Source organism: Lytechinus pictus, chromosome 5 (genome assembly GCF_037042905.1).
Source record: "Lytechinus pictus isolate F3 Inbred chromosome 5, Lp3.0, whole genome shotgun sequence".
Lineage (NCBI taxonomy): Eukaryota > Metazoa > Echinodermata > Echinoidea > Temnopleuroida > Toxopneustidae > Lytechinus > Lytechinus pictus.
In genome coordinates, this window is record NC_087249.1 from 44,821,214 (window position 1) to 44,837,220 (window position 16,007).

The 16,007-nt window shown below is 39.8% G+C and overlaps 1 protein-coding gene across 1 annotated transcript; it reads right to left on the reverse strand.

Moving 5' to 3' along the window:
• Positions 1–278: 278 nt before the first annotated feature.
• On the reverse strand, positions 279–15,450 carry LOC129261370 (deleted in malignant brain tumors 1 protein-like). The gene is made up of 9 exons (XM_064099424.1): positions 15,203–15,450; positions 11,204–11,536; positions 10,537–10,857; positions 9,271–9,392; positions 8,393–8,600; positions 7,580–7,915; positions 6,502–6,834; positions 2,818–3,129; positions 279–2,538 (listed from the first exon to the last, which is right to left on the reverse strand). The coding sequence occupies exons 1-9, from the start codon at positions 15,297–15,299 to the stop codon at positions 1,757–1,759; spliced, it is 2,844 nt and encodes a 947-aa protein (XP_063955494.1). The 5' UTR covers positions 15,300–15,450; the 3' UTR covers positions 279–1,756.
• Between the last annotated feature and the right edge of the window lie 557 nt (positions 15,451–16,007).

The following is a 16,007-nucleotide window of genomic DNA, read 5'->3' on the forward strand; positions in this document are numbered from 1 at the left end:
AGAGAAAGATGGAAATCGAGAAAAGTTGAAGATAAACAGAAGAAAGGAAGGCGAATTAAGAAAAAATAAAGCGAACAAAGTATTAGATATTGAAAAGGACAAGAAAAAAATGACAGACAAGATATAAAGAAAAGAAAAGGAATAAGAAGAATTTTAACCCTAATTTCTCCGCAACCCCCCTCTCTTCCTTCTCTCTTGTTGATAACCCTCAAAAAATGAAAGATCGACAGATGCAATCCACATCTATCAGTAAGATAAACAAAGATTGACAAAAGTTTGCGAGATTAAATATAATCCCTCATTTAACAAACACCAAATTTTATTTCAGTAAACTTCTCAGTCTCAACTCCATTGAATTTAGAATCTCACATTAGTGAAATTCGGCTACTAGTATTATTTTCTTTTTTTATCATCAACGATTGACAACGCTAATTTTGATTATGAATATATGTATTTCCGATACATAAAAATTCATTAGGTAACATTTACAAAAAGGTGCTTAGAATGACAAGTTTTCAGGTCGGAATATAAAAAGGTTTCTCTTCGCACTTGCATTATTTGATAGGTGAGTTATGCATCCTCTTCATTGGTCACTGCAACTGATGCTGAGAGGTCACTTTTCAGGTCAGTGTATTAAAAGTTTCAGCTCTCGCTTAATCGCGCTACTATATCGACTGACTACATTGGACTAGTTAGATGCTGTTCATGGTCCGATCAGGATAGCCGTGCTAAGTCGGCGTAATAGTATCGATGCAGCTCTATATGCGCTATATTAATGTCGCAGAATATTATCATGGTTTGAATACATGAAATAAAAACTTGAGCTCGCGCTTCGCGCTAGGCTCGATCGCATTATCAAAGGCGCAATGAGATATTTGTAAGAGTAAAGTTAAATGTATTTAAAACTTCAGTCTTTAGTTAGGACCCCCCGCCAAAAAAAAAAATCAAAAGTCAGCTTTCAGCGCCCGGTCGGGAAAATGTGGCCTTTTTTGCTTATGGGGCAAAATTGATATATAAAAAAAGAACTGCAAATAAGTAAAGCGAGCGAGCCCACAATTTACATTTTTAATACAAAAATATATTGTTTTGATAGATTTTGACTTAATAGGCCTATTCAGAATATAATATCATACTTAACACTTTTTCGTTTCATTTTCTTTATTTTTCTCCTATTGATCTTAATTGTTTATTTTTTCGGGGGTGGGGCAGTGGCGTACCTAGGATTTTCCACAGGGGGGGCAAAATCGGCCGCCAAAAAAAAAGGTCTTCAAGCTCGTCAGGGGGGGCATAAAAGGTATTTCATGCTCGTCAGGGGGGGCAGTGATATGTATTTTGTATGGGTTGTGGCTCGTCAGCGGGGGCAGAGTGCCCCCCTGCCCCCCCCCCCGTAGGTACGCTAGTGGGGTGGGGGGTCCATGGCCCCTGAGCCTCACATCTGTAGGCAAGTGATTATATTAATTTTTTTTTTATAGGGGGCAACACTATAATATGGTTTATTGAACTACAATGCATAAGGTAACACCAACCAACGTATATGTTCATTCTAAATAATATTCATTGATTGTTAGATTATGGTATATTTTTTCATTCCAGTCAGGACACCATTAATTCATAAAAGTTATGAACACAAACGCTTAATATTATTTCCAAGACAAGTTTACCATTATAGCCAATTTAAAGGATTTCAGTAGCTTTCAACTGTTATTGCAAATTTGTTATTACAACAAGTTGTATGAAACGGAGTCCTTTTATTTCATTATGATCCTTGATGATCAAGAAATAAAGTATTGTCAGATTGTGCTCCATCACGTAGGCCATCGCAATCATCGATGGAAGCATAGACTACCATGGGCACACCGCCATAACGGGTCGGACCAATGATCTGGTGGTGAAGTGCGTCATTATAAGGTGGCGGAGCCGTGTCAGACGACCTCGACGATGATGAAGATGGAGATGTTGATCGATGCGGCGAGGAAGATGATGACATTGAAGGACGTGTCGAAGAAGTTTGTTCTTCGCCGCAGTGATTAGTTCGTCCCTCTATATCCATGATATCGACGACGCTTTGCTCTTCCGAGAGAGAATCCTGAATACACCTGTCTCTCAGTCTTTGCAAACCACATCGACGTTCCATACTACTTTCTACCTCGAGCATTCCATGCTCGTCTAGGTGACCCTGACCCTGACATTCACTTTGGCTTTGAGGACCACTCAACGATGTTTCCTGTCGCCCGCTTCCGTTGCCCAGTACCTCCGAATGTGAATTTTCATCCACGGACGAGTATGGTGGTGGCATAAAGGGATAGAATGCAACGTATTTGTCGTCTTCGTCGCTGTCCCGTCGGGTTTCGTCCTGACGTCTTGTGGGAGTCCGCAAGGATCGTAGGAACTGTAAGGTGCTAAACGAAGAACGAACATTACCGTTGGTAGGATGTCGGCGCCGCCAGCAGACAATGAAGATTCGAACGACGATACCGATAAGACAAACGCATCCGATCGTGATTCCACAAATGTCGATGACCGATGGATGGAAGCCGTCTGTTGAAAGGGGAAAGAGTAATGTTCATGATAAGAAAAAAGTATCTTTATGTATCAACAACGCCTAAATGTACAAGAAGTATATGAGACACGCACCTAGAGTAACGTCTTTCCAAGCTTCCGTCCAGAAATGGAAACTCCCTATATTATGAAATGTATGAATGAATAGGTTAATTGCATTTCTATTTGAAAACAATATTTTATCTTTTTAGAGAGTTTTGTGTGATATAAGCCAAAGATCGTTCAAGCCGTGCACCAATACAAAGGTACATCACTTACCGTTACTGAGACATACTACGCCAGCATCATTATCGTGAGTACAGTCATCGTCAACAGGCCAATGGGTGCACTGTAGCAACGACCCTTCCCTCCCTTTGCAGAACAACCGATTCAGGTTGATAGGTCCAGATCCTCTACCGTAGAAGGCACCCCCAGGAGCTCGGTCGGCACCAGGGTAGCCAAGAAACTGGCAGACCACATTGGCATCACTGATATCCCAGTGGTGATCGCAGACGGTGCCCCAAGAACCTTCCAAGTAGACTTCAACTCGTCCTTCCTTTGGGTAGACCCCGTCGACGAGTCGGATGGCCCCTGCCAGACAAAATAATGAGAAAGTAACTTAACCCATTGGCTCCCGGAACCGGATGTACATCCCTATACAAAGTCCATAGGAATTAGAGAATCCAGTAGCCAATGGGTTACTTGGGGGTTTTCATCCTTATGATTCTTTTCGTATGTATTGTTGGTTAGATGGGTCGGTGGTTTAAATTCTCGTCAACCTTATTAAGCACAACATGTTCATTCATTGTTTGGTGAAAGCCTTAGGCCTACATATCATATTTTCGCAATTATTATTCCTCATTTCGACATTCTGCATTTACTTGAAACATATATTTTAAATAACACATACACAACATAATATTCTCGTCGTATTTGGGCTAGACGAGAAGATTCGCCGGCAATCCGCTCGAATTAAGATGTCGTCGACGAAGTTTTTCATTATCATCATTGCCCGGCGACAGATTCCGGTAACAACAGGGTGCCTGCGTGAGGTCTTTCAAGATTCTGACTCCAGAGGACAATTTCGTGCTCTAACTGATATCAACAGTTTCGAAGCTTGAATTGCAAAATGAAAATGTCATCATAAAAGCCACCGTAAAATTTGGTGGAAAGCGGAAAAGGGGGGAACAAGGGAAGAAAGAATCATGAAGAAAAGTATAAAAATAAGGAAATTGCGTGCTACAACCCTACAATACACCTATAATCATAATAATTTATTACATTGATAAAAAGATGACGCCACACTTACAGGGACCTGAGAAGCGGGGGTGCTGGGGGTGCTGAAGCACCCCCATAAATTTTCCTGGGGGTGCTGCGTGTATTATTTTCCATAGGCAGCACCCCCACGAAATCAGGTTCCCTTTGTATTTTTTTTATATATGTTATAATGTACATAAATATCACATCCGACAATCGCAAATCATTTATAGTCTTTCACATATTCCAATAATATAACACGACTCAATCAAGCTCCGGCACTCCGATATTACAGACGTGGTCGCTCGCGATACGTGATAACCATAGTTTACTCGATATAGCAGGGAGGGACGTGGGTGTGGTTGGACTTGAAACTTCCAGGTTTTATGTCGAATCAAGACATTGTGCGCGCGCCCGAATTACAATTAAGTCTGACAATAGAAATCAAATTTCACAGTCTTTTTCGCCCTGCCCCATGGCCCTGGGAAGCGGGAGTGCTGGGGGTGAAGCACGTACCCCCAAAATTTGGGGGTGCTGCATGTATTATTTTCCATAGGCAGCACCTCCTGAAAATCTAGTGGTAAGTTGATAAATGACAGAAATGTAATGAAAATGAACGACGTTTTGTAGACCCCCCCTCCACTTCAGAATTTTCCGACGCAGTACTTAAAATAGTGTTTAAATCCACCCTTTTTCAGATCGGAATATCAAATATTTTCTGCTCGCGCTTCGCGGTCGCATTATTGATTTTATAAACGCGGCTTGTTTGGGGCTACTCCGGGCTGAAAATATTTATATCAAATAAAATTTTATGAAAATCTTATCACAAATAGTTAAGTTATTTAATTCTAAAGTTTAGCAATATTTTATGAAAATGGTGATATGCATGTCGTCATGAATAGGTGGGTTGACATGTGCGGAAATCTGTCCCCAAAGGGGACCAGGGCCTGGAATATCTGACAAGCAAAAAAAAAAAAAAAAAAAAGGTTTTTCACCCAAAATGTAAGCTCATTTAGTCTAAAAGGTATCATTTCGATTGTGAAGTGATGTATTTTTCTCAATGAAAGACCAACAATGGTAGGGGGACATTTGATATTGTGTCCCCCTACTATTTTTGGTAGGGGGGACACGTCCCCCTGTCCCCTCTGGGATATCCACCCATGTGGGTTGAAGATGTCACATCCCCACTATCCTATTTCTTGTGTTATTACATGGAATCAAAATTGTTTCATTTTTTCATACCAGTGTGAATGATATGTCTCCCTAATAATGAAATAAGTTGCAGCAAAGAATATCTAATAGACTAAATCAGTTGTCAATTCAACTGTTTTTGGGTCTTGAAGGGAAAATATTAAATAAACCTAATTTTATATAATAAGATACAAAAGAACAAGTGGGGATATGACATCAGTTTACTCATTGAATATTAATGAAGACATGCTTAAAACTGTTTCACCGGAATAATGTTAATCTTTAAAATGCAATAACTTTGATATTCCTTGTCGGATTTTGATCAAACTTTATTCTTATGTTCGTCTGATTTCTCTTTATCTGTTCAAACCATACTACATTCAGTGTGGAGTTTCAGATCAGAATATCAAAAATTTTCTGCTCGCGCTTCGCGCTCACATTATTAACGTAAGAATATATCCAATTACCCATTTTTCTTGATTTACAAAACATGAATAGAATGTCCCTATTATAGGTCTGAAATCTCAATTTTGTTTCCACTCGCGCTTTGCGCTCGCGTCAATTGTATAGTTATATACCTATCCTGTTCATGATTAGAAAAGTGCTTAAGATGTCCTGTTTTAAAGTCTGAAATCTCATTTTTATTTCCGCTCGCATCAATTGTTAATTATATACCTATCCTGTTCATGATTAGAAAAGTGCTTACTAGATGTCCTGTTTTTAGGTCTGAAATCTCATTTTTATTTCCGCTCGCGCTTCGCGCTCGCATCAATTGTATAGTTATATACCTATCCTGTTCATGATTGCAAAAAGTGCTTAGATTGTCCAGTATTTAGGTTGGAATGTCAAATTTTTCAGCTCGCGCTTCGCGCTCGCATTATTTGATTGTTGATATATGTATGGTCGTAATGGGTAACTGCAAACAGTCCTTATAACACTTCCCTTTCGATCAGACCGGAGCGTGTATAAAAGATATCTGCTCGCACTGATCACGTTCGCAGTTATTATTTGCTACATACGCATCTTGTTCAGGACCACAAAAAAATTGCTCAAAATGTTCAATTTTTCAGGACAAAATACATGAAATTTCCCTCCCCCCAAAAAAAATAGCTCGCGCTTCGCGCTCGAGTTATCTAATTATATATCTATGTTCTTTTATAAGAAGAAAGCTAAGAAGTGACTGTCATATATATGTATATATATATATATATATGTGTGTGTGGGTGGTGGTGGGTGTGTGTGTGGTGCCCTTAGAGGTGTGTGTGTGTGTGTTTGTGTGTAATTATGGAAAACTCAAGTGCGTCCCCTCCTCCTCCCCCCACCTTTGAGAGATTTCAGCACCCCCACTGAAAAAATCGTTCCCAGGTCCCTGCACACTTATTACATCTTGCCCTCTATCAAAATATCCTGGCACCGCATCCGCCATATTGTGTAACGTTGTTATAGAACTAGATTCTACTATGGGTTATAGACAGCACATGCTATTACATTGTATTGCATCCTTCATGAACACACCTTCTAAAGAGTGGCAAATGACGCCCGCGTCCTCTCCGTGCAAACAGTTATGCTCATTCCACGGCGCGTGCGAGCAATTCAACAATTCCTTTTCCGTTCCCTCACACATGACGTCATCCAGATGTATTCTGCTGTTTCCCATGCCAAACACACCCCCTCTCATGGGTTCGGAGGCCCCGCTGAATCCGAGTTGACGGCAGACGACGTCGGCCTCCTTCATGTCCCAGAAATCGTCACAGACTGTCCCCCAGATGCCGCTGTGGTAGATCTCGACTCTCCCTTCTCCTGGGCGACGACCACCGACTAAACGAACCATGCCCTCACTTCCATCCACTGAAAATATCGGATAAAACCCAGGATATAAAATCGAATGATATAATGAAAGTAGATAATAATTATCATCAATAATATTCTTACATGGCAAGCATTTCTTGCACGCTAAGTGTGAAATTGAGCAAAATTTAACGTTGCAAAAAATCTGGTTTTAGTTTGGTAATTACAAAAATTGTAAATGATTACGTATCACTGTTCAAATCTCCCTTTAACCACATTATGTCACTCAAACAGATATGCCCAATATTTTTTACCCTTTCCATTCTCGCTGCTGGCACCCCCTATTTCCAATTTCTGGATCTGCCACTGTACGTGTATGTGCCCCCCCCCCCCTCCCCTCCGCAAACTCTGGCTACCGTCCTGTATACCGAACGCTTTCTAGAACATAGAAAATTCATTGTAAAATTCTCTTGATGACAATAAGCGACCAAGAAGTTTTTGTCGAAATTGATGGATCCCAACAGCAGTTTGTCCCGGATTCTGGACGAACGGCATATTCACAATCTTTCGTCAATACCAAAACTTAAGACGAAACTGCTGTTCCGGTTCCCTAATGTTCAATAAAGGCAAGGAGCTTCAAACAGATCATTGATAAAGGCCTCCAAGCTGTTCGTTGTGATCTGACTAGCATTTGCAATGCATTTACTGTGCCGGATTGCCGTGCACGGTCGCCGTGCCGGATGCAGTGTAAACGGCCTTTATGTATTTCGTTTTGCATCGCGGTTGCGTAAACTCGCTGTCTTACCACCATCATCATTGCAGACCACACCAGCATCAATCCTATGCCGTTTATCCGATACACCACCATGCGGTGACGATTTAAATCCGCAGCGTAACAGGTGGCCCTCTGACCCGTCACAGTCAACAGACCTCATTGGGATTCCACCGGTCCCCTGACCGAACCGGTTGTCGACCACCGCCTCGAGAGCCCTTTCATAACCCAGCTGTCTACACACGACGTCAGCATCGACGAGGTCCCACTGATCGGCGAGAACCGTGCCCCATAGACCGGCTCGGTAGACTTCGACTCGGCCTTCGCTAGGCCTTGAACCATCGAGGAGACGAACTTCTCCTTCGTTGCCTACAAAGGGAATCAAAGGGTTATCTTACTTAGATGTGAAACTATACCAATTATTGAAGTAATCCAGCAAATTTCAAAATTTCTTTCATATGCGACTATATGCTTATATTTCTTTATTTCTTTTTATTCGTAATCAAGTGTCAACGGCTTATACAAAAATTCTAATGCCCTTTCTGTTTAAAAATTGTTTGGTTAAAACCATATTCAAATATTGTTCTAGGTCGATCTGTAGAAAAATATTTGTTTTAACCCAATAATTGCCCTTTCCTTTTCCATATGATGATCTAGCCTCTCAATCTCTTTATCGATTTTATCTCTGTATACATTATGTCTGTTTCTCTCCCCCCCCCCTTCTCACATTTCCTTTTTATTATATCTCCTCTTTCTCTCCCTTCTCCTCTTTCTCTGTTGTCTCTCTCACTCTTTCTTTTTCTCCTCATTTTCGTAAACTCGTGGTAAAATACTATAATGACGTACCACCATCATAATCGCATATGAGAAAAACGTCTTGCTCATGTGTGCAGTCTGTTTCCTGCCAGACACTGTGGTGGCAGTCAGCCAATGGGATGCCTTGATTACAGGTCACGTGAGACAGATGTATAGGTGCGTCATCATATATGACTGCGTGCGAAGATTGGTCGGGTTCGGTTTTACCCGAGTAGTGGTAACCGAGCTGGTTACAAACCTGGCGTTACAAGTAAAAATGAAATGTAACTATAAAAAATTATTCTTCGAATAAATCTTATAATAATAGGATCTTATACCAACGACACCAAATTTAGGACCCCGTCTTAGTATTATTTGCTATTGATCCTCGCAATCTCATCTTTGTAAAGCCAGATGCTTCATGATCTCGTCTTTTAAAGAAAATTGGCATTTGCGAACATTCGTTCATGCTCATTATTTTGATCAATCAACGGGTGCTTTGTTTACAAGGAGAAATTAGCTACGACATCGATGGTTGGGACTTGTCATGGAGATGCAAGAAATCAATTCACGAGGGTCGTAAAATCCAATCGAGCTTTAAAACAGAGGGTTGTACTTTCGAGTCCCTGGCATGGCGTGATTTCCTTCAGCAAGAAATTGATCAACAATATGCCGCATTCAACCCAGGTGAGGTAAATGGGCACTGACAAGAAGTAATTCCTAAAAAAGCTGTGAGCTCTCAAATCGGTAGATTAGCTTAGCCGGGGTATTATAGGAGCGCCTTGAGCACCTATATAAGGTGGATATTTTATGCGCTATACAAATACCTATATTATTATTTTTATTTCATTACCCAAAAAAAAATTTGATTTTATGAATTACAAAATGTGTAGACAAAATTGACTAATAGAATGCTTGAATAGATATACCTGTTCTGAATCCATGTTATTCCAACCTTGATTACAAACCGTTCCCCATTCATTGATGAAGAATACCTCAAGACGGCCTGTGTATGGGTAAAGTCCTCCAGATAGCCGAATAGATCCAACTGCTACATGTGGTTGGAAAATAAAAGAAGATTAGACCTACTTGTACGTATATTATGTATACTTACTTGAAATTGAGTTAAGTATCAATTGTTGATTTACAAGGAAGGAGCTGCGGAACGTTTTTTTAAACTTGAGACTGAGCCAAAAGAGCCATGATGGGGATGCGAGGGGGGGGTGACCATGTAGAAAATCACGCTGTAATGGTATATTTTATGTTTTTGTACGCATTGATTGAAAAGCGGGTCGTGTGGTCCAGTGGTCAGAGCATTGAACGCGTAATCGCAAGGTTGTGAGTTCGAATCCCCACTCTGCCATTGTCTTCACTTTGAAAAAAGGCCCAAGAGAATATCTGTCGTCTATCATGTCTATTATCAGGTAATCTTTACTTTGAGAAAAGGCCCAAGAGTAATATTTGTCGCCTATTATAAGGTCATCCACTATGACTGATTAACCTAGACGTAAAATGTTTCCTAGGTCCTGCAGAGTTCCCTCGGGAGTTACCAGAAAAAGAAACAGAGACAGAAAAGGTGGGGTGGGGGCTTCCCCGGTTCCGTGACTCCTCAAAATGCACCAAGTGTGGTATTGGTGCCACCAATACCACACTGTAGCAAATAACTTTGTATTTTATTATGTCGCAAGAAATTAGACCAGTTGCAAATGGAAAATCTGATTTGGGGTTCTGCAATCGATGGCTCGATGATATTGCGATCCCTTGTAGCAGATTAAAATTCAAAATTCAGGGGTTTTTTTGGGTAAAACAGTCAAAATTGCGTCTAAATGAGCAAAAAAGGTAAAGAAGTATAGACAAACAGCGTTTGGCATACTTCCGAAAGGAAAATTGCTTGGCTGTAAAATGTTGTTTCTCGCCCTTTTCTATTTCGTCCTCTGCATCCCCTGTTCGTTCGTCCCATTTTCTTATCATTCCATATACTTTTCAATCTTGAAGGCTTGAACATTTACAGGCCCCATTTAACTTATTTTTCTATCACCTAAAATACATTTGAGAATTCAAGATAAAATGAAGACGTATCTTTTTTTAGCTCCCCAAAGACCAAATTTCACAATTTTAGTATCGGCAACAGTTGCAACAATTCTATGATTCATTTTTCTTTATAAAGGTCAACGAAACACAAATCAATTTCTTACCAGTTGTGTGATCCGTAGCGCACACAACGCCTGCCTCCTCTACGTGATCACTATCATGAACACCCCATGCCGTGTGCTCGCATTCGTGCAAGCAGTTCTCGTCACCACGACACACCACGACGTCAAGTACGATGTCCAAGCCAAGGACACGACCAAAATCAACGTCGTACCTCGACGACATCGCTCGAGGATACCCTAGTTGTTTGCACACCACATGAGCATCGGCGAGGGACCAGCCAGAGTCACATACCGACCCCCAAACGTCGGCGTAGTACACGAGGACCGTGCCCTCGTTCGGACTGGATCCACCAACTAAACGAACTGGAAGAATAAATAAATGTTCTACATAACAATGATTTAAGTTCATTATTATCCTTTTTTTTATTTTCATATTCAGCCGGAGTACAGTCACGTCTTGCCTTTCCCATCCCTACCCCTCAGGATGCACCTCCTTACACATTATAATAAGGGCGGGGGCGGGTGAGCCAAAAGTGGGGGGGGGGGCTGACCACGCCTTCAACAATATACCTCTTTCTACAGCCATGACAGGCGAGTGAATTGAGCCTCCGAAAGCAAAATGTTTAATGATTTTATTACTTATTTTATATGCATTTAAAATGAAATTAGCACGTTTTCATAGTTCAATATTGCAGTAAAGTCTACTTACCCCCTTCCGTTGAGCAAGTCACGTGTGCGATGGAGAGCCCATCGTCATCGCAAGTCACTCCCGATGCCTTCCGATGTGAACACATAGATAACGTCTCTTCGTCCCCACGGCAATTTACGTTCGTCAGCATACATTTCTTACACGAAGAAGGAGGGTATTCCCCTACGCCTGCCCGAACAGCCGAAGTAAATCCGAGCTGCCGACAGACCACTTCGGCAGCTTGGATGTCCCACTCGGTGTCACACACGCAACCTCGGTAGCCGTCGTAGACGATCTCGACCCGTCCTTCGTGAGGGGCTGGACCGTCGGCGAGGAAAACATCAGTCCCCAAAACTGCACAATAGATACGAAAATATGCATACATTGAATAGCTTGTCAAGTATAGTTTAAGAGCTATTATTTTGTTTGGCGTCACCTGTGCCTGGGAGGCGAAAAGCGAACTGAATCACTATGACCCGCAGGTCTCTCCTTATATTGTTATATGATACATCATAATGAAACCATGCCACGCTCTTTAAGCATTTTTTAAAGGTATTCTTTTATTGCTTCTTCCAGTGAATACAAACATAAACTGAACTTTCCTAATAAATGTCATATCTTCATAACTTCATAAATTATACCTCAAGGTACCAGTAAAATAAGTAATTCATAAATACTAAAATAAATCAATTCAATTGATCCTTTCATTTTTCCAATTCAATGAAAGAACTTAAATGGGAATGGTGCCCGATTTATAATTATAGTGCCCCCCCCCCCGGTCGTGAACTCGGATAAGGAGGGGGAGGGGGTGAGTACAAGTTAAAACTCCCAAGAGTATTTTAGAGGGATAACAAACCATGTACCATAGTAAAAGTAGACTTAAAGGTCAAGTCCATCCCAGAAAAATATTGATTTGAATAAATAGAGAAAAATGAAACAAGCATTATGCATGTTATGCTGAAAATTTCATCAAAATCGGACGTAAAACAAGAAAGATATGACATTCTAAAATTTTGTTAATTTTTCACAAAAGAGTAATATGCACAACTCAGTGACATGCAAATGAGATAGTCGATGGCAGTGGCGTACCTGGGATTTTTCACAGGGGGGGGGGGGGGGGGGGCAAAACCGTCCGCCAAAAAATTTGACAAGCCAAAAAAAAAAAAAGTCTTCAATCACAAATGAAGGATTTCGTATCAGAAAAAAATTTGACAAGCAAAAAAAAAAAAAAAAAAGTCTTCAATCACAAATGAAGGATTTCGTACCAGAAAAAAAATTTGACAAGCAAAAAAAAAAAAAAAAAAAAAAAAAAAAAAAAGGGTCTTCAAGCTCGCCAGGGGGGGGGGGCAGACTGCCCCCTCTGCCCCCCCCCGTAGGTACGCTAGTGGTCGATGGTGTCCCTCACTCACTATTTCTTTTGTTTTTTATTGTTTGAATAATACAATATTTCATTTTTTACAGATTTGACAATAAGGACCAACTTGATTGAACCATATAATATTAAGCAATCCTAATTGCACATGTTCAGGGAGGAATTAATCGTTGTTTCACACGACAACGGGGAGAAAATTTGAATATTTCATATTTCACATAATAGAATACAAAAGAAATAGTGAGTGAGTGATGTCATCAGTCTCCTCATTTGCATACCGACAAGGATGTAAATATAACTGTTTTGTGAAATTAGGCGAGACTTTAAATGTCATAACTTTCTTATTTTACATCCGATTTTGATGAAATTTTCAGTGTTATGCTTGTTGGATTTTTCTCTTTTTATTTGAATCAACTTATTGTTGGGGTGGACTTGTTCTTTAAGAACACATAAGGGAATTTCTAGTGACTAGCTCCCGACAAAGAAGCAGAAATCTATTGATCTTAATAGATTTTACAAAACAGATCAATTTTTTTTCGCATGCTCCGAATGAGTGTGCATTTCCCAAGATCGTCATGCGTGTAACCGGTTTGCAACACCCTAATCAGATTAACACGCATTATGATCGGTAGATCCTCATGGTCTTGCACTTTCGTAGTGATGATCTTTAGTTTTTTTTTGTTTTTTTTTTGGGGGGGGACAATTACGGCATTTTCTTATCAATGGGGACCTTTCTGCCGATTTCACTTTTTATGCTAAAGCTACACACTAAGAAATAAGGGTTCAAATTTATTGAACCCTATACATGCTATAGGGGTCGTTGGTTCAATGGCAGCACCCAATACAAGTGAAATTATGTCTTTTGTGCACCTTTAAGGGTGCATGCATTTAGCTATATTGAGCATCTTAGCACAGAGATGAACTCTGTAATAATGATGCAAATCTGAAACCCTTTTAATGTCAAGTAATATGCACCTTAATAAAGAGTTGCACTTTTAAGGGTGCATGCGAGCATTTATTGGACAGGTGCAAATAGTAATAAAAATGTGAATTTTGCAGCACCCTTTTCCACTTATAGTGCAAGACTCCACCCCAAAATGTTGGTATATACAGTGTACGTACTGACCCCACTCCCCCCCCCCCCCCTTATTGGAATCCTGGATTTGTGACTGCCCATACACATGCATGTGTGTCTACTGATTAGATTTGTTTTGTACATTTTTGTTTTGCTTCGTTTCGGGGGGGGGGGGGGGTTACCGTGACGTTTGCCTTTACGTACATATCATATCTAGAAAATGTATTATTGACTTCAGAAACTAAGGTGCATCTTTACATTTACACAGATTCGTGCCCGTTTTACTCGTTGTTAAATCAAAGTTGTGAACTTCTCTCCTCTGACGTGTATCCGATACTAACGCTGTAACGGTGAAATTCAAGACACCACTTGTGTTCAAATAAAGAAATCGCTTAAATCCGTACTTCAAATAAAATCGTCTAACTATAATCCGTTTTTGTAAGGCTTCCTCGATGGGTTTTCACTTATTCCGGTTTAATTCTTTTCTTTCTTTTCTACGCTATAAGATCCCTTAGAAGTTCGCATTCTCCAAGTTTACAAAACTTTCGCGTGTATCCATTAACCACTGATCTGTATGCTAACAAATCAGTGGTTTCAACTACGTATTGTGTGGGTTCAAGCTTTACATAAGATCCGAGGTGTGTGCATATAAATAGACTAATTTTTTTTAGTCTATCATGTTATAAGGCAAATTGAAATTTAGAAACTGTGAACAAACAAGAAAATTACTACTACTATAGTATTTTTCTTTTAAAAATGTAAATATATTTTGATATTATTTCTGGTGTGGTGGAATCCCGGAGTGGAAAGGTACATGTTAGACTGCCCCCCCCCCTTGCCCCGCCTGTTACGCCCAAATTATATATATACAGTATATATATATATATATATATCCATGTAATGTCTTCTACAACTGAACCTGGTTACAATTATTTATTATAGACAATATCAAATAACAATAAATTAAACGCACATTTTCCAGAAGTCCAATAAAATAGAACATTTTTTTATTTTAATTTAGTGGACCAATTGTTTGCGTGGCCGGGGCGTATGTTGGTGGCATAGAAACTGAACGTATGAATAGAACCATTGACGTTATGATCACATGCATTCATCAAATCTCTGATATGACGAGAAAAGTCGAATAAACAATTTGTATGGCAAATTATGCTTGGTTTATTTATGAACATAAATCTAATGTATTGAACAAGGGATCTTTTAATCTTCAATCTTTTAATGTATGCGTATATACAACATCTATGGTGGCCAGAGGCATCGATTCGGGGGCAGGGGGCGATCACCCCCATGGAAACATTAGGGGCAACATATCGCTTTGCCCCCCCCCCCCCCCAAAAAAAAAAAATAATAATAATAATAATAATAAATAGATAAATTTGACAACAATGTGAAATAAAAATATATCATAAATATAGTCTTCAGTTGTAGGTCTAATAAAACATATCAAGATAGTAAATATCAAGATAGTAGAGAAAACAGATGAATATATACATTTCAGACTTTTTTTATTGCAATAGGCCGGCCTAGATTTTTTGAAGAAAGTAAATATACTCACCGGGGAGAAAACTAGTCAAGAAAATATCCAAGATCATAATGCAATGACGAAAAGTGAGGATAAAACGAGAATATTTACAAGCCATAATTTCTCGCATATTTATTCAGTTTTCGGCGCGCAGAAAGGCATCCAAGCTACCGGTGAATATGACAGTCCGATCGTGAATGACCTCAGCCCATCTCTCTCCCTAAACCCAGAGGGAAAATAGTAAAAACTATCCACTCATCCAACTCGAGCTCGATTGTTTCCCCGAAGTTCAAAAAGGCAACCCTGTGAATAGCAGCAAACTAGGGCAAAAGTGCAACAGTTATAACTTTTGAGGAGGTATTAGCCCCTTTGTGTTCCCTCCAGTCGTCATGCATGCTTTGCCATCTGGAGAGAGCTAGGAAGACGCACTAACAATGGATTAGAGGTTTAAAAAATCGAATAATAGAATGGATGTTTTGACTTTTGGTATTTGTCTCTTATTGTCAGATATCAAGGTTGTGTTAGTCCGATTTCAAAGTGAAATATGTTATGCTATTTGATAATTGCCATGATAAATGATATTGATATCGTATCATTTGTAGACTTGTTAACTGCAACACAAGGGGTGAACGTTGCATATTTTAGTACAAATGTGCCTCTTGGCATGTATATTCCTTGAACCCATTGGAAAATTTTTATCCAAAGAGACACTCTGTATCTATGCAAATTAACCCTAATTAGCATAAATTATGTAAATTAGCCTCTAAAATGAGTAATTTACTAAAAACACTTGTAAAAATGTAAATCTACTTCATAGAAATGCCAAATTTGATGCAAA